The sequence below is a fragment of the Macaca fascicularis genome, chromosome 8 (assembly GCF_037993035.2).
Source record: "Macaca fascicularis isolate 582-1 chromosome 8, T2T-MFA8v1.1".
NCBI lineage: Eukaryota > Metazoa > Chordata > Mammalia > Primates > Cercopithecidae > Macaca > Macaca fascicularis.
This window is the reverse complement of record NC_088382.1, coordinates 12,919,772-12,938,059: the sequence shown is the minus strand read 5'-3', so window position 1 is coordinate 12,938,059 and position 18,288 is coordinate 12,919,772. Positions and strand designations below refer to the sequence as shown.

Genomic DNA, 18,288 nt, shown 5'->3' with positions numbered 1-18,288 from the left:
GCGGGCAGATCACCTGAGGTTCGGAGTTCGGGACCAGCCTGACCAACATGGAGAAATCCTGTCTCTACTAAAAATACAAAAATTAGCCAGGCATGGTGGTGCATGCCTGTAATCCTAGCTATTCAGGAGGCTGAGGCAGGAGAATTGCTTGAACCTGAAAGGTGGAGGTTGCAGTGAGCTGAGATTGCTCTATTGCACTCCAACCTGGGCAACAAGAGCGAAACTCCATCTCAAATTAAAAAAAAAAAAAAAAAAAGGAAAATGTTCGTTTCTTGTCATTTAAATTGCACTTGCAAGAAGAATCAATTCCAGGGTTCCCCAAAGGTGGACAAGTCACTGTGCTTTTCAGGTCCTCTTAGCCTGCTTTTCAGGGAAAGTAGCAAACTTGAGAATTCTAACATAAGTAAGGCGTATAAATCAAGTCACTTCAGGGCACTTGATGTGTTTGAAGAGCTGACCGCTACAGAAGGAAGGAAAGGAAAGGGAGAAAGAGTAAAGATGCTTAATCCACGGAGCTAGAGGCATGCAGGCATGAAGGTAATGCATAGTCAATACCTTCTAGTCAATATCAGTGTCTTCTTAAAAAATGAAAAAGCTTCTAGTCAATATCAGTATCTTTTTAAAAACCAAAAAAGACATTAGTTTGAAAGAGCAGAGGGTCCATCAGAGGTAGTAGTGAAAAATAATTTTGGAGATCTAAGATTCTGGGGAATATCTGATCCCTTCCCAAGCCTGAGGCCACGCACATATGACCACTATTTGCAATCGCAGACATTTTAGAGATTAAAATACTTTTAAAAGCCTCTGTTTATCCTCTGTTCCTCTGGGGAACTGCACCTCTCTCAGACTCCAAGTATCACTGGGGCCTGCCAGGCACACTGACAGTGGCAGTGCGGTGGGTACATGATGCAATCTCAGACAGTTATTCTCCCTGGCCTGGGAAATTGACAAGAGGTTGGAGCAGAACTGATAATGGCTCAGCCCTGAAGCAAAGATCCTCATGTCTCATCCCAAGTTGTAACTTTCCTAAGGTTTGGTTTGCAGCGGTTCCTTTTATTGTGCCAGCTACTTAGGCATTCCCAACACATCCTCCTCCTTGCTTTAGTTCATTTTGACGTGTATAGCAAAAGGACTAAAGTATTACAAACTTGAATGCTCCTTCACAACAACAGCGTCTACCCCAGTGGGGGCCACAGTGAAAGAGAGGTACCATGGCCACTAGGGTTGCCAACGGGACTCATCACAAATGGTTGAAGGGACTCTTGTTGGAGCAAAAGAATCTACTGAGATGGCAATGTGCTATTGGAATGCCAGCCTAGAAGATCAAAGTTGTTGCAGTGCTGGCACCTTTGCCCCCTTTCTGCCTTTCTGTTTGTACTGCCATCCCCTAGTATCTCAGCTAGTCTAGCTGGTCTGTCTGTTCCTCTCGCTGTCTCTGCGCCGCCTACATCTATCCCTTCTAATATACTCATAATGATGGGAGTTGGCAACACAACCTTCTCTGTTAATGTCCACTTGGCTGGAGACACAACACATTCCTATAGTAAAAGGTAACTGCGTAGACCACGTATCACAGGTGCCATTTCTGGTTTGCTGGCTACAATTCATGATTTTTCTTCTATGAATTCAAGAAAAGTTGGTTAGAATCTGTATTTCATGCCGGTGCAGGGTTAATTTTTCTATACAACCCATTGGATAATATTCACTCCTTCTTGAAAGCCCTTCAGGGGACCTCTACTGCCTACGGGATAGCACCTGCACTCCTCAGTCTGTCATGAAAAGCCTCCCTGACCTGGCCCAGTCCACTTTTCCAGTCTTATATCCTGCAACTACAGTACCTCAAGCTCTCAGCTCTACCCACACAAATCTACTCACTTTTTCCCAAGTGGGACTTGCTCAGGACCTTATTCAGGTCTTTGCTGAAGCCAGCAGTCTATTCTCTCTCACCTGCAATGCTCTCCTATCACTTCCTCCTGCCAAAAGCTTCTGGTCTGCAAAGTCTAGCACAGTTTCTTCCTCCTACATAAAGGATTCATGGATAACTACAGATAAAAATCATCCGTCTCAGTACTTTTTTTTTTTGGCGGGGGCGAGATGGAGTCTTGCTCTGTCACCAGGCTGGAGTGCAGTGGCACGATCTCTGCTTGCTGCAACCTCTGCCTCCCGGGTTCAAGCAATTCTCCTGCCTCTCAGTCTCCTGAGTAGCTGGGATCACAGGTGCACGCTGCACACATGGCTTGTGTGTGTGTGTGTGTGTGTGTGTATTTTAGTAGCGATGGGGTTTCACCATGTTACCCAGGCTGGTCTCGAACTCCTAAGCTCAGGCAATCTGCCTGCCTCGGCCTCTCAAAGTGCTAGAATTACAGGTGTGAGCCACTGTGCCTGGCCCCAGGACTTCTATACGCTGCAAACTTATTATCTCTATCACTCTTAGGGCATTTTTCCAGATACTGTCATGAACTCTCAACTATATATATGTTCCCAACTAGATTATAAGGTTTTGGAGGGCAGAGATGGAAATGTGACGTTTTTATATATCTATATCTATATCTCATCTGTACATCATAGAGCCTAGGATAGTGCAGAACACAGAGCATCACTCAATAATTAATTGTAGAGCCAATGAATCAAGGAGCTGTTTCTTAGCTCCCTCTGCAAAACAGCAGTACTTTACTCTGTACAAGCTGGTCCTTGACTCTTTGGTCATAAATCCTAAAGAGCCGGCTGTGAGTCAGTGGGCACTTGGAGGAAAGCAGAACTAAGACTGAGCTTTTCCAGTTTTATTTTGTGTTTTCTGATTTGCTGCCCCAGAGGTCTGTTGTTGTTGTTGCTGTTGTTGTTTTGAGACAGAGTCTTGCTCTTGTCGCCTAGCCTGGAGTGCAGTGGTGCGATCTTGGCTCACTGCAACCTCCGCCTCCTGGATCCAAGCAGTTCTCCTGCCCCAGCCTCCTGAGTAGTTGGGATTACAGGGGCCCGCCACCACGCCTGGCTAAGTTGTGCATTTTTAGTACAGATGGGGTCACCATGTTGGCCAGGCTGGTCTTGAACTCCAGACCTCAGGTGATCCACCTGCCTTGGCCTCCCAAAGTGCTGGGATTACAGGCATGAGCCAACGCAACCAGCCAGGTCTGTATTATAGGTACAATCTAGGCATACAATGGTCACTTTTTCATAACTAAAAAGCAATATAAATACTGGAAATGGTTCTCCTGTTATAAATGCCACAGAGGACACAGAATTAAAAAAGAGAGAGCATAAAATTCTGCTTTAAAATTCAAAGACATACTTAAACTACAATTCTAAACTGAAAATGCAAATTGGCCCGCACAATTAAAAGACAGATCTTTTATGTTATAAAAAAGACCTAATTACAAGATGCATAGCTTTTTAATTTTACTTTTTAATACATGCGACTTCACACTTAACATCTATCATTTCCAAGTACAAATGATACTGTAAACTTTTATGTGATAAAAATCTCATTTAAAAATATGTTTAAGTCCTACCAAAGCATTTTGCTTTCTAAAAATGCTAAATATGTTCTCATAATTTTTACTTATCCTGTACAACTACTTTCAGATACTGTTTCCACCTTGTGCAAAAACAAATTCCAACGTACTTTATATCACATTGTCATAAATTTAAAATTATAGGGATTGGGAAGAATTAGATTCGCTAAAGATGCACATTGCTAAAAACGCCTCATGGTATGTGAGTTGCTGAAGGGCTGAAAGCTACTAACCTGAGTCATCCTGTGATTACAGGAAAATTACCTCTTGTCTTTGTGAATCACGGCAGTCTCCACCTCCAGAGAGTGACAGTTACTTCTCATAACTTTCTCAATGTGTAACGTCAATGAAAAGTTGTAGGAGTGAAATCAAATAGTGCAGTCCTTCTCATGATAAACCACTGGTGTGAGTCTCTGAAGGGAGCACAGGCCCTATCAGGAAGAAAACAAATCGTAAACGTCATTTCACATGATAAGTATATGAAACCAGCTACAGCCCAGGTTGACTTCCTGACCTATGCATAAATTACCCAGCCAAGTAGGGATTAGAAAGAATTGTTAATATGTGGAGTGTGCCAGAATTATAAAAGTAGTTCAAATCAATGGGCCAATAAATCAATTCCTAAGCTTTCTATAAAACATACAATACTTTCTCCTAAAGTTAAATTGAATGATTTCATCTTGTTCCTGGGAAAATTGCTAACATTGAGAGTCATCTCTGATTCCAGGGGCTCAATTAAATGTATACTATCTAAGACAATATTACTAAATTGTACTAAATCATTCCAGTACAATCGGACTGCTCAATATTTTCCATATTACCAGCTACTTTCACCAAAAACCACTTTGTAATATAGAGGTCTTGTGGTATACAATGAGATCCCGAGAGATGCCTGATGTGATAGGAAAAGCCCATTCTGTAACACCTTGGACCCTAATTGCTTGTCTGCAAGTGGGGTGAATGGACTATAATCTAAGTCCCAGCCTGCAACCATTTTGCCTAGTTTCCTTTTCACTTGTGTGTTCACCACACTGCCACAAACTGTACTTCTCATTACTCTCAGTGATTCCCATGATGGCAGAGTGCATGTAGCATTCCTACTCAGAGATGCATGTGGCTTCCCCCAACATTCCCCTACACCAGCCCCACCCCAGTCCTGGCCCCTATTTAAAATATCATTGATCTGGATGTGCTTTGGAAAGCTTCTCTCTAGTCTTCAGAACTTGCCTATAGATTTTAACCCCAGCTACGTCTCACTCACATGTAGGCACATGATCTGTGCCGTTGAGAGCCACAGAAGCTAACTTGTTAGAAGTGCATTTAAGAAGCATTTTGAAAGAGCTACCAAAGCACCTCATCTTTGCCCATGCAATTTTAGAGCCTTCCTTAATTATAAGAGAGATGATGTTTGCTGACTGAGTCCCTATGACAGGGTGAAGCTAAAAGCTCTCTGTTCAGACTTACCCTGCCAGGCTCTGACCTGGGCAGTCAACTGTCATCAGACAATGTGGTTGTCTACGCGCCTTTCCTTCAGGCATTTGTGCCTTTCCTTCAGGCATTTGTGCCTAAATGTGTTAGACCCCTCAGATAAGCCACCGAAGGCAAAGTCTTGAATGTCCCCGTCAGTAAGAGTACCAACGAGAAGAGAAATTGTAGCTAGTGTAGAAGTAGGAGGCATATGTAAGCTACCTGGGCAGGAGGTTTGTCTATATGCCAAATCAGGCACCCAAAACACCTACAGATATGACTGATTTCGCTTCATTTTCCTAAATTCGGATCCAAATTTGCCTCTGTCTAAAGTACATGAATCATATCACCTTCTCCAAGAAGTTGTTGGGCAAAGATAGAATGTGGTCATATCTATCTCAAAGGAGTTGAATTCCAATTGAGTCTTTTCATTAAATCAGTCCTATTTAGTATTGAAAAAAACACATTTCTTCCCTTCTTCTCTTTGACTAAGCAGGACGCCATCTTCTAGGGCAAGGTCTGTACCTTAAACCTTCTGAAATGAGCCATGCATGTATTTTCCTGGGAAGAGGGTCAGCACCTCAAACCACGGCTCAGGGGCAAAGCCAGATTTTTGGGAAAAAAAAAAAAGAATTTTCTGTATTAAATTAAAAATACACATTCATCTTTTCAACAAATATTAACTGAATCTCTGGTGAATGTAAAGCACTAAGGATAGAGATAAAACAGCTCTCACCGCATTTGGGACCCCAGAATTTAATATTGGAAGCATACAAATAAATAGAAAATTAAAGTGTAGGAGAACCTTTACTTCTGGGATGGATACATCCTGAGCTAATGTGATTCCCCAAACTCATGCCTTGCCTTATTTAATACCAAGAATCAAGATTATTTGATATAATCATCTACAAAATAATAGAATTGATATGGTTTGGCTGTGTCCCCACCCAAATCTCATCTTGAATTGTAGTTCCCATAATCCCCATGTATTGTGGGAGGGACCTGGTGGGAGGTAATTGAATCATAGGGGTGGTTACCCTCATGCTGTTCTCATGATAGTGAGTGAGTTCTCACGAGATCTGATGGTTTTATAAGGGGCTTTTCTCCCTTTTGCTTGGCACTTCTCCTTGCTGCTGCCATGTGAAGAAGGATATGTTTGCTTCCCTTTCCACTCATGATTGTAAGTTTCCTGAGGCCTCCCCAGCCATGGGGAACTGTGAGTCAATTAAACTTTCCTTAATAAATTACACTGTCTCAGGTATGTGTTTATTAGTAGCCTGAGAATGGACTAATACAATAATCATATATTTATACAATCATTATAAAATAATTATTTTGTGTCGTTGCAAATTATTAAACATCACAGACCTTTAGGTCACTTATGGTGCTCAAAATCACAGTGTCAATACCCCTTATCTGGTGTGATGAATGTTATGATGTGGGTGTGCACCCATGCTACAGGAGCACATAGGCGATGCAACTAATCCAGCCTGGAGTGGGAAGGGGGAGTGAAGGCTCCTTCAAGGGGCTGACACCTAAACTGAAGTTCAAAAGATGAGTGGGGTCAGCCAGGTGACAAGGAGAAGTGGGTGATTCCAGGCATATGAAACAGCATATGCAAAAAGAAAGACACAAAGCCAATAAATGAATGACAACAACAAAACAGCAACACACGCACACAAATATATACAGATGGTCCCAGACTTATGAAGGTTTGACTTTATGATGGTGTGAAAGTGATATACATTCAGCAATGATTGTGCTTTGAATTTGGAATTCTGATCTTTTTTCCAGGCCAATGACATGCGGTGGGATCCTCTCTCACAATGCCGGGAAGCCACAGAGAGCCACATCTCCCAGTCGGCCACATCATCATGAAAGTAGACAACTGAGATTCGACAGTGTTCCTTGTTGCCAGGTGATTTTGCCCAGCTGTCAGCTAATGTAAGTGTTCTGAGCACGTTTAAGGTAGGCTAGGGAGGTAGGCTATGATGTTCTGTAAGTTAGGTGTATTAAATGCATTTTTTTTTCTTTTTTTGAGACAGGGTCTGCATTCTGTTGACCAGGCTGGAGTGCAGTGGCACCATCACAGCTCACTGCAGCCTTGACCTCCCAGGCTCAAGCGATCCTCCTGCTTCAGCCCCCCAGGTATCGGGGACTATAGGCGTGGGCCACCACATCCGGCTAATTTGGTTACTTTTGTAGAAATGGGGTCTCCCTACGTTCCCCAGGCTGCTCTCAAACTCTGGGCTCAAACAATCCTCCTGCCTTTGCCTCCTGAAATGGGATTACAGGAGTAAGCCACTGCACCAGGCCTAAATGCATTTTTGACTTACAATATTTTCAACTTGTAATGGGTTTATTGGGCTGTAACCCCATCATAAGTTGAGAAGTGTCTGTATTAGTTATTTGCTATGGGCCAGGCCCTGTTGTAAGCATTTAACACGTATTAACTCATTGAATCTTCCCAATAACTATATAAAATAGGAACTACTACTTCCCCCATTTTACAGATAAGAAAACTGAGGCACAGAAGACCTAAGTGATTTTCCCAAAGTTACATAGCTAGTAAGTGGCAGAGCCAGGATTTTAACCGAGGCAATTTGACCCTAGAGTTCACACTCTTAACTATACAGATGGTGAGGAGAAATGGAAGCAGGGAAGCAGATGGTGAAATAAGAGGGTGGAAGAATGCGTAGGAGTCAGATCACATAGGTCCTAGTCCAGCTTCTGAACATCATGGGGGAACCACTGAATTATTTCAAAAAGAAGAATGACAAAATTTGATCTGGGTTTAAGAAATTGCCTCTGGTAGTAGTGTAGACTGGCATTGTGTGGATGGGTCCACAATGAAGACAGAGAAAGAACTTGGTTAAATATGTTAGCAAAGAATGATATTAATAATGCTTAGAAAGGATTCAATACAAGCGATATTAAGGAGAAAGAACCAAATTAATAGGACCTGATGACTCATGAAAAGTTAAGGCAGGGAACATGCTGAAGATGAAGCTCTGATAATAAGCCTGATACAGTACAATGTACCCCTACTGTCCTAAAATAAAGAAGAAGAAAGAATACAAGGTAAAGCAAAGGAAACTTTTAGTAATGGCCATATATAAACTCTAATAAACCCTTCCTTTATAATGTATGTGTATACATCCAAATTAGTTTACTTAAGATGTATGCACTTGCAGGAAATAGGATACAAGAAGGACTAGATACTGGTAACTGATTTTGAAATGCTATGATGGTCAGTAATGCATTATACTTTATATTACGGTATGAGCTGTTTGAACATAAGTTCTATAATTGACGGTAGCACTTTCTAGACAGGAACAATATGTCTTATGATCTCTGCATCTTTTTCAGTATTTTTACAATGTTCAATAAATGTCTACTGTATAAATACATGAAGAACAGAAAAGAAGGATGGCCCCTGGGTAGACAGTGCAGGGGTTCACTATCAGAGGAAATGCGATAAGAGGTCGAGGTTTTAGACTTGGGCATGTTGTCTCTGTGGTATCTGAAGGACCACAAAGTTAGATGGACATGAAGCTCAGGAGAACTTCATTTAAACATCAGCACTGGCTGGGCATGGTGGCTCACACCTGTAATCCCAGCTTTGGGAGGCTGGGATAGGCGAATCACCTGAGGTCAGGAGTTCAAGACCAGCCTGGCCAACATGGTGAAACCCCATCTCTACTGAAAATACAAATACAGTAATTTTTTTTGAAATTACAAATAGCCAGGTGCAGTAACACATACCTATAATCCCAGCTATTCAGGGGCTGAGGCAGGAGAATTCACTTGAACCTGGGAGGCAGAGGTTGCAATGAGCCAAGACCATGTCACTGCACTCCAGCCTGAGCAACAGAGTGAGACTCCATCTCAAAAAAACTAAATAAATCAGTAAATAATAAAATAAAATAAAACAATCATTATCCTAGTACACAGCCCATTAGAGACATTAAGTATATTAAATCAAAAGAGAATACATATAGTAAGAAAAGAAATGGAGCTAGAAGAGGAAGAATCACAAACTCTTAAGTCTCATAGATGTTAGCATCAGAGGAGAGACTACCATGTACGCTAGAGCTCTATTATAATTAAATTTAATTTGAGAAATGTTGACTAAGCACCTACCAGGCAACAGATGCTTTGGTAACTGTAAGACAAACAAAGATGGGTGGTCCTTACTCTCTCGAAGCTACAGACTAATTCAGGAGTAACACAGAATAACAGCTGAATAACCATAGCCAGGGGTAAGCATATGACGGGTGGATACAAAAGTATAGACAGCAAGCAATATTAGCTTTTCTAGATTGGGGTGACACTTGGACTCTGGTTCTGACTCCCTCTAAAAATGAAGCAAGTAAAACAACCTCATAAACATTTTCTCGTCTACACAAAACTCCTCAATGATACACCAGAGAGATTACAACGGAAATGCTAAAGAAAGGAACAGCTGGCATCTCTCCTTGAAATCCTATGAGCAGAACAAACTCAGAGCTTCAAAACAACAAAATACGTTGCATCTGGAGAATATGATCCTCTCTGGAATCCCATCAGGGACTAGAAAGTTACTCCCCATAACCACGTTGAAAGAAAGTGAACAACGTGAGGGGAGTTTACCTTAGGGGAAGAAATCAAATACCCCGAGAGCACTTTGTTTTCCTCGAAAAATGTCAAGGAGTACGTGTCTAAATGGCCTTCATTAAGAGTAGGATATTAGCCCCAAAAACGAAATAGGGGAAATGAACATGACAACATCTGGGTGGGGAGTGTGAGTGTGTGTGTGTGTTTCAGGGAGTGGGTGTAAGAGGATAATGTAAAAATTAGGAAAAGAGAGTTCGCGGCTTAATATTGATCATGAGATCAGTTACCAAGGGCCATTCCGCCTCAGGCAATGATAAGGCCATGTTCATTGCAACTATATTACAATTCATTTTGATTTTGTAGATGAAAGAATGTCAGAAATGAACAAGAAAATCAAACACGAGAGTGAAGAAAAATGAAAATATAGCGGCCGGCTTCCCCTAGGCGTTGGCTGCTGGTGTCAATTTGACAAAAACAGCTCTCGGTTTGTGTTGAGATAAAAGCAATAGGTCCCCCAAAATAGTACCTTGGAAGAAGACTGCTCTGCTATTACATATGAAAGGCACTTCCAGAGAAGAAGTGGAACATGTATTACTCATCCTCTTTTCTCCCAGGAAAGAAGGTTTAGGCAGGATAGAGGACAAAGAATCCCAAAGTCATTTTACTGAAAAAAGGTTGCTCAAGAAAGAGCTTTTAGATGAAGATCATGGTTTTCAACCATAAAGCTATAAGTTATCTAATGATTTTTCTAAGGATGGAATTAAGGGGAAATGTGACAATAAATTATATATTAGTGTATTTCATAAAATAAATTTATAACACAGTTGATCCCAAAGAGGCACTCATGGGATTATTAGAGTTTGAGTATCCCTTAACCGAAGTGCTTGGGACCAGAAGTGTTTTGGATTTTGGATATTGGAAGACTTGCATAGACAGAATGACATTTCTTAGGGATGAGACCCAAGTCTAAACACAAAATTCATGGATGTTTCATAATACCTTATATGCATTGCCTGAAGGTAATTTTATGCCACATTTTTAATAATTTTGTGCATGAAACAAAGTTTGTGTACACTGAACCATCAGAAGGAAAAGGTGTCACTATCTCAGCCACCCATATGGATAATCTGTGGTTGTGTGACAGCACCATTGTTCCTGACTCTAAATTTATATGCTTCTGATAAGCAATCGTGTTCATATACTTATTCACGCTTAAATACTTAACAGTAAAAATAGGACACATCATTAATACAGTTTTTTAAAAAAAGTGTTCAGGGTAGCCGAGCAGCACAACATCAGATACCTGTGTCAGCTGTTAACAGCAACAAGTAAGGGCAGGCTTTCAGTCTCCATCTGCAATGCTGTGTTTTCATTAAAAGGCTACTGTACACTGTATTTTATTTTTCAAGGCAAGAAGAAACATCAGAAGCAGTTGAGGGACCAAGAAGAGGGGCCTCTAGGGATGAGGAGACATTCTGCTAGAAAGGTTTTATTGTTACTGGTTTTTTTTTTTTTTTTTTGAGACAGAGTCTTGCTCTGTTGCCCAGGCTGGAGTGCAGTGGCACCATATCGGCTCACTGCTGCCTCCGCCTCCTGGATTCAAGCGATTCTCCTGCCTCAGCCTCCTGAGTAGCTGAGACTACAGGCACCCGCCACAACACCCAGCTAATTTCTGTAATTTTAGTAGAGACGGGATTTCACTGTGTTGGCCAGGCTGGTCTTGAACTCCTGACCTCAGGTAATCCGCCCTCCTCAGTCTCCCAAAGTGCTGGGATTACAGGCGTGAGCCACTGCACCTAGCCGGCTAGATGGCTTTTAGAAAATGTTTCCTCCAGAGTCACCTGCCTCATTAAGATTTTTTTTTTTTTGGTCTTGGAACTCTCAGATTTTATAAACTGACATGATTTCTTGTGTTATGGCTGCACACTGCTCTAGTCCTTCAATAAGCCCATCGTACCTTTTCACCATGCCATTGACAGGCGCTTTTTCTGCAGTGTTGACAATGTCATCTTCATCGTCACTACTACGTAAATGCTTCCTTTTTCTCATCACCGTTACTCATAGGGGTATCTGCAGGTCTTTTTGACATTTTCAACAATATCTTCACACCACAGAGCAGGAAATAAGCAAAAGACCACATTGAGTAATGCATGCAGGTCTTGGCCTCATGTGGGGCATCATGGGGAACCCGTCGTTGGTGCCCGAACACAGGTCATTTTATTACACTTTGTGAGCATGCTCGTGTGGGGAAATTTGGGCATGTGAGGAGAACATAGATCGTATCTAAAGAGGGATGGAAGGGCCTTTTGTCCCTTGGAGATGCTGAAGAAACCATGTGTCCCGTGCCTGCATTTTGACTGCAACCAGTCACATGAAGTCAGGCGTGACTTTCACTTGTGGCATCACGTGGGCACTCAAAAGTTTCAAATTTTTGAGCATTTCGGATTTGGAATTTCAGACTAGAAATATCCAACCTGTACTAAAAAGATAAACTAAATAAACTCTGATTATGATTTTTTTTTTTTTTGTAGATGGAGTCTCGCTCTGTCACCCAGGCTGGAGTACAGCAGTATGATGTTGGCTTACTGCAACCTACGCCTCTTGGGTTCCAGTGATGTTCCCACCTCAGCCTCCCGGGAAGCTAGGATTACAGGTACCTGCCACCACACCCAGCTAATTTTTGTATTTTTAGTAGAGACGTGGTATCAACATGTTGTCCAGGCTTGTCTTGAACTCCTGACCTCAAGTGATTTGCCCACCATGGCCTCCCAAAGTGCTGGGATTACAGGCATGAGCCACCGTGTCCGACCCTGATTATGTATTTGAATTTCAGACAGAGTCTATGTGTATGCAAAACATAGTAGAATCTGGACTGTCATGGATCTCATGGTGTGGATTCCAGCTCTGTCATATCCCCCTTGTGAGTACCCCTGCCCCTTCCCTATCACCTCCACCTGGGATTAAGTCCTCACCTGGGCCAGGAGTTCTCACTCTTGCAGATTGCACAGTACAGAAAAATCTCAAAGGGACAATTAGAGAACTAGAGGGACCAGCTGATTTTTTACTTGAAGGCAAACACATGGATAGGTATGTAGATAGATAGATATAATAGATAGATACAGAGATTGTAAAGCCTATTATTTACTATTACCACAATTTCATAGACAAATGGACAATTTTACCCTCATAAAATTTAGGAAGTCATGATCTCAAACCAAAGGAGAGTCCTTTGAAATTGAACAGAATTTATGAAGAACTGACTATATCAGGTTTAGTTTTCTCATTTCACTACAGATTGATGAAAACGTTGTCACCTCCCAACACTGGCTTTGGGAGGCTGAGGAAGGAGGATCACTTGAGGCCACATGTTTGAGATAAGCCTGGGCAACTTAATGAGATTCCTATCTCTACAAAAGATTGAAAAATAGCCGGGTGTGGTGGTGCATGCCTATAGTCCTAGCTACTCAGGAGACTGAGGCTGGATGATCACTTGAGCCCAGGAGGTTGAGGCTGCAGTGAGGTATGAACGTACCACTGCACTCCAGCCTGGGCAATAGAGCGAGACCCTGTTTCTATCAAAAAAAAGAAAAACAAAAGGAAAGGAAAAAGAAACCAACACTGGAATAAAGAACTGAGTTTGGGAAGCAGATAACATAATGGTCTCCAATCTCACACGCTCCGTGCCGTCACACTCAAGTCCTGAAAGTCATCCTCTATGTCACCACTGTATCACTCTCCAGCTCTAAAGTCCAAATACCTGAGCATGTCACCTAAAGACCCCAGGATCTGATCTGCATCTTCGCTCATGATGTCCCACCCGCAATTCGTGCACCCTGTGCTCTGCCAGCGCCATTTGAAGTAGCCAGCCAGTGACTTCTCTGTGACAACGAGAGGAGGACTTTGCACCAGAATGTAAATCAGTGCATTACTTCTATCATAGAGAAACTCTTGCAGTGATCAAAGAAACAAACAAAAAAGGAATCCGCATAGTGACTTCGTGGATTTATATTCCAGCACAAGCTCCTTATCTAGTGCCACTGCTCTTCCCTCTGGACTTGAAATTCCCTGAAAGCTTTGGACATTTGATACCTTCGTGCTTTCTACTCATCTGTTCCCTCTCTGCCTGGAATTTCCTTTCTCCTCTACACCACCTAACAGACCAAGTATCTCTGATGGTTCAGCTTGTGTCACGAAGCCTTTCTTGCCCCCCATGTAGGATTCGTCTTCTGTGCTCTCTTGTACCTCTCCTGTATTATATGGTAGGCTTTGGCACTAGTGCTGTGGTTGCAATCTGGTTTATTTTGGCTTTAATATCTCAGGGCATTTTCTACTCAACTCCGTAGTGTGCAGTGCTGGTGGGATGCAGAGCCTTGCCTTTCACCATAGACACGGAAGCAGGGAGCTTTCCCCACTCCCTGTCCCCTGGTGAGATGGTGTCGTCCCGCCATGATATGCCCACATCCTAACCTCTGGAATCTGGGAATGCGACCTTATTTTAGATGTAATTAAGGATCTCAAGGGGAGATCATCCTGGGTTATCTGGGTGGGCCCTACACGCCAATGACAAATGTCCTTGAAATAGACAGGAGAGAAGGCGGAAAGCAGATACTGGAGTTACACTGGCACAAGCCAAAGAGTCCCTGCGCCCACTGGGAACTGGAGGAGGCGAGGAGGAATTTTCCTGTGGAGCCTTCAAAGGGAGCAGGGCCCTGCTGACAACTTGATTTAGGACGTCTGGCCTCCAGAGCTGCAAGAGAATACATTTCTGTTGTTTTCAGCCCCCAGTTTGTGGTCATTTATTACAGTAGCCCCAGGAAACAAATATAGATGCCTGGTCCTGTGACCTAGATTCAATCAACCGCGAACTCTTATCCTGGACTCTGAATGCAAAGGGAGTCATTCAAAGGCACAGGCGGGGTGACAGTGTCCTGGCCACATCATTCCCACTAATAGGGGCCCTTGTCCTTCTCAGACAATCAGGATTCAAACCCATTCTCCAACCCAGGTTCTCCTGATTCTGTACAGTCCCTGCTGTATTCCAGACAATGTTCTTCTCTGTTTAAGAAATCCAGAATTCCTTTCTGTTGCCTGCAATTCACAATTTTAACTAAATTTTTAAAAACGTGTTGGTCGTTGTTCCGGCCATTCCAAGAGAAATATGAAGATTCTGAGAAACATCATTAAGTCCAGAATGGGACTCTGGCAACCAGTGGGGTACAGTAGCAGAAAGCTCATTTAACTAATCACCTGTAGTTGTAGGATTTAGGTATCCAAGTAGGGCAAGGCTTTGGGAATTAACACCGTTCTCACTGGAGAATGCTACCAAGGGCATGAGGAATTCAAGAAGGCAGGAAGGCATTTAAATGAGCTTAAGAAAAAAAAATACTCAAATCATTTTTTATTTTATTTTTATTTTTTATTCTTATTTTTGAAATGGAGTCTTACTCTGTCACCCAGGCTGGAGTGCAGTGGCATGATCTTGGTTCACTGCAACCTCCCATTTAATTCTTAACTCGACACAGGCTTGATTCTCTTATCTCTTGAAGCGGTAGTGCTAAGGCAGCTGAAATACAAGCTCTAGGTTAGTGAGAATCTATAGGCTGCCAAATTACTTGAATTCATAGCCTCCCCAAATATTTTATGTGAAAGTCAGGGCATTGCCTGCAGGGGGCAAAACTGGGCCCCGAGAAGAGGAATGAGAATTTTTGGATGCAGCCCTCCCTCACTCCCCTGAAAAGGACAAGCCTTACTTCCTCATAGGCCCGCCATGCCCCCACCAGACGGAGTTTCCTGTAAGAGGGAGAGAGCTCAGCCCATTCCACACCACCATGTTCCCTCCCCTTCTCACTGTCCCCAAGTCTGTAACTGGCCACTTTCCTGCAGGTGCCAGAGAAAAAATATTACAAAGTCAGACGCAGAAGGTTTACACACCAGATTTACAGCCCATTGAATTCAGAAGGAAAAGATCTGGGGTAAGTATCCACACATACGGATTCTGAAGGTGACTGCCAAAGAGAGAGGAATGTAATTATAGACTGTACTAAGTTTATCAACATGGGTGAGCTTACCAGAGAGTCTGGGCTTCATGTGCCAACCTGGGCGACTGAATGCAGTTCTAGGAGCTTGCTCATCTGTTAAATCAAAACCTGGACTCAGTGGTGGCCTAACCAGAGTTGAGATGCTGTACATTTCTTGATCAAAGATCAACTAAGGCATGGCAAGTGGGCCTGTTTCATGCCCTGCAGTGGCTACTGTATTGGCTGGTTAGTGACACAGAAACAGTCTGGGAAGAGTCATATAAATGAACTTCTCAGAATTGCTCATAGTGCAAGAATCTATCTATCTATCTATCTATCTATCTATCTATCTATCTATCTATCTATCTATCAATCATCTATCTCTCTGTTGTGGGTGAGCAGCAACTGTCTGGGCCAGTGGTGCAGGGGTAAACAAATTTACCAAGACAGTTGTAGGTAAAGAGAGGCAGATTTATTAGAGAAAGTAGGAAAACATGCCGCCAGAGTGCAATGGGCAGAATCAGTGGAAGAGGAGCTGACTGCCAGGAAACAAAGGCTTGCTGGAGATTTTATAGAACGATTCCTGGGTTGATCGATAACGCCAAGGTAGCAGGGAGCTCACCTGCATTATTCTGTCAGCCAAGGAGCTTGATGATAAATTGCAGTGTTTGATGATGAGCAGGAAGTTTGTGAGTTATGCACGTTATTTGCTCAGAAGGGCTATATGTCCTGGGCCATGAAGAAAGGCAGACCTATAGCTTATTTGCTTTCTCTCTTTGCTCTCCCCTGGTCCTGCCAGCCTGACTCCTTTTCCCTAATTAAGACTCCACACTATCCCACTATCCTTTTTTTTTTTTTTCTTGGACACAGGGTCTCGCTCTGTCACACAGGCCAGAGTGCAGTGGTGCAATCACAGCTCACTGAGGCCTTGACTTCCTGGGCTCAAGCAGTCCTCCCACCTCAGCCTCCCCAGTAGCTGGGACTACAGGCACATGCCATGGCACCTGGTTAATGTTTTTGTATTATTTTTTTCCTTTTTTTGTAGAGAGAGGGACTAGTTATATTGCCCAGGCTGGTGTTGAACTCCTAGCCTCAAGCCATCCTCCCACCCTGGCCTCCCAAAGTGCTGAGATTACAGGCATGCGCCACTGCGCCCAGCTGCAAGTATATATTTTGTTTGTTTGTTTTTGAGACGGAGTCTTGCTCTGTCGCCAGGCTGGAGTGCAGTTGTGCTATCTCAGCTCACTGCAGCCTCTGCCTCCTGGGTTCAAGCTATTCTCCTGCCTCAGCCTTCCAAGTAGCTGAGACTGCAGGCACGTGTCACCATGCCCAGCTAATTTTTGTATTTTTAGTAGAGATGGGGTTTACATCATGTTGGCCAGGATGGTCTCAATCTCTTGACCTCGTGATCCACCCTCTCAGCCTCCCAAAGTGCTGGGATTACAGGTGTGAGCCACCATGCCCAGCCAAGAATATTTTTAAGTCCAGAAAATAAGATGGTCATGGTGACCTCCTTGCTTGACACTCTAGGGCTTGCTCCATTGAGGTCGTGAATAGGTTGACGGCTATCTGTGTGCACAGTAACATATGCCTCTCCTCTCCAGGCTGATCTTGCCATTGGCACTGCTGAGTGCTCCATCGACCAGCAGAAGTAATAAACCCTGAGCCCATGGTATTATACAAAGCTTCAAGCGAATCAGCCATCTGTCTGACAGCAGGCTGATTGTCTGGGGTCACCTTCCATCCCGGAGGGGGCAGCAACTGGAGAGGAATTCAATAGAATAGACATTTAATCTGCATTTGAATTTTCTCTTTGCCCACCATGCTTCTATTTGCAACACCATCTGCTAGCAACACCTCCGGGAGGCTCTCCAAGGAAGCTTCTTTCCTCTCAGACCTCCATCTGGGGCATAAGCAGGCACAGGCAGGATTTGGGAGGAGGCAGCAGAAGCAGAGGTCAAGTTAGGTTGAACAATGGCTTTGTCTCTTGCCTGCAGGTCACAGCTCCTGCTGGGCAGCTCTTTCCTAGGGTTAAAGTTATGCCAAGTTCTGGAATCCAGTCTTTCTCTGTTTCCTTTCAGGCTAAGGATGGTAGTCCTGTCACTGCTAATCCCAGGATGCTTCGCGGTCCCTAGTTAGTTTTCTTAACCTCGCTGATGCTTTGTGAATGGACCCTTTACTAAATTCTCTTCAGTAACATCTTTTGAATATGCCACTTTTTACAGAAATCTGTACTGATATGTCATCTTTTTTTTTTTTTTTTTTTTTTTTTGGAGACGGAGTCTCGCTCTGTCGCCCAGGCTGGAGTGCAGTGGCGCAATCTCGGCTCACTGCAAGCTCCGCCTCCCGGATTCACACCATTCTCCTGCCTCAGCCTCCTGAGTAGCTGGGACTATAGGTGCCCGCCACCATGTCCAGCTAATTTTTTTGTATTTTTAGTAGAGATGAAGTTTCACCATGTTAGCCAGGATGGTCTCAATCTCCTGACCTTGTGATCCGCCCGCCTCAGCCTCCCAAAGTGCTGAGATTACAGGCGTGAGCCACTGCGCCCAGCCTTTTGTATTTTTAGTAGAGACGGGGTTTTACCATATTACCCAGGCTGGTCTCAAACTCCTGACCTCAAGTGATCCACCCGCTTCTGCCTCACAAAGTGCTGAGATTACAGGCATGAGCCACTGCACCCAGCCCATATGCTATCT

At 43.3% G+C, this 18,288-nt stretch overlaps 1 protein-coding gene across 4 annotated transcripts in view; it reads right to left on the bottom strand.

Annotated features, from left to right (window-relative positions):
• The window catches only part of TRMT9B (tRNA methyltransferase 9B (putative)), a 78,809-nt gene that overhangs the window by 29,047 nt on the left and 31,474 nt on the right, over positions 1-18,288 (bottom strand). For 2 of the 4 annotated variants that reach the window (XM_045397890.3, XM_065518799.2), the window contains exon 2: positions 3,743-3,940. Coding sequence is in view for 2 of the 4 variants with exons in the window: in XM_045397889.3 (XP_045253824.2) it covers positions 3,774-3,832 (59 nt within the window). In the remaining 2 variants the exon portion in view is untranslated. Of the gene's footprint in view, positions 1-3,742; positions 3,941-18,288 lie in introns of those variants that run through there. The other 2 variants (XM_045397889.3, XM_015454459.4) reach the window with 2 other exon arrangements.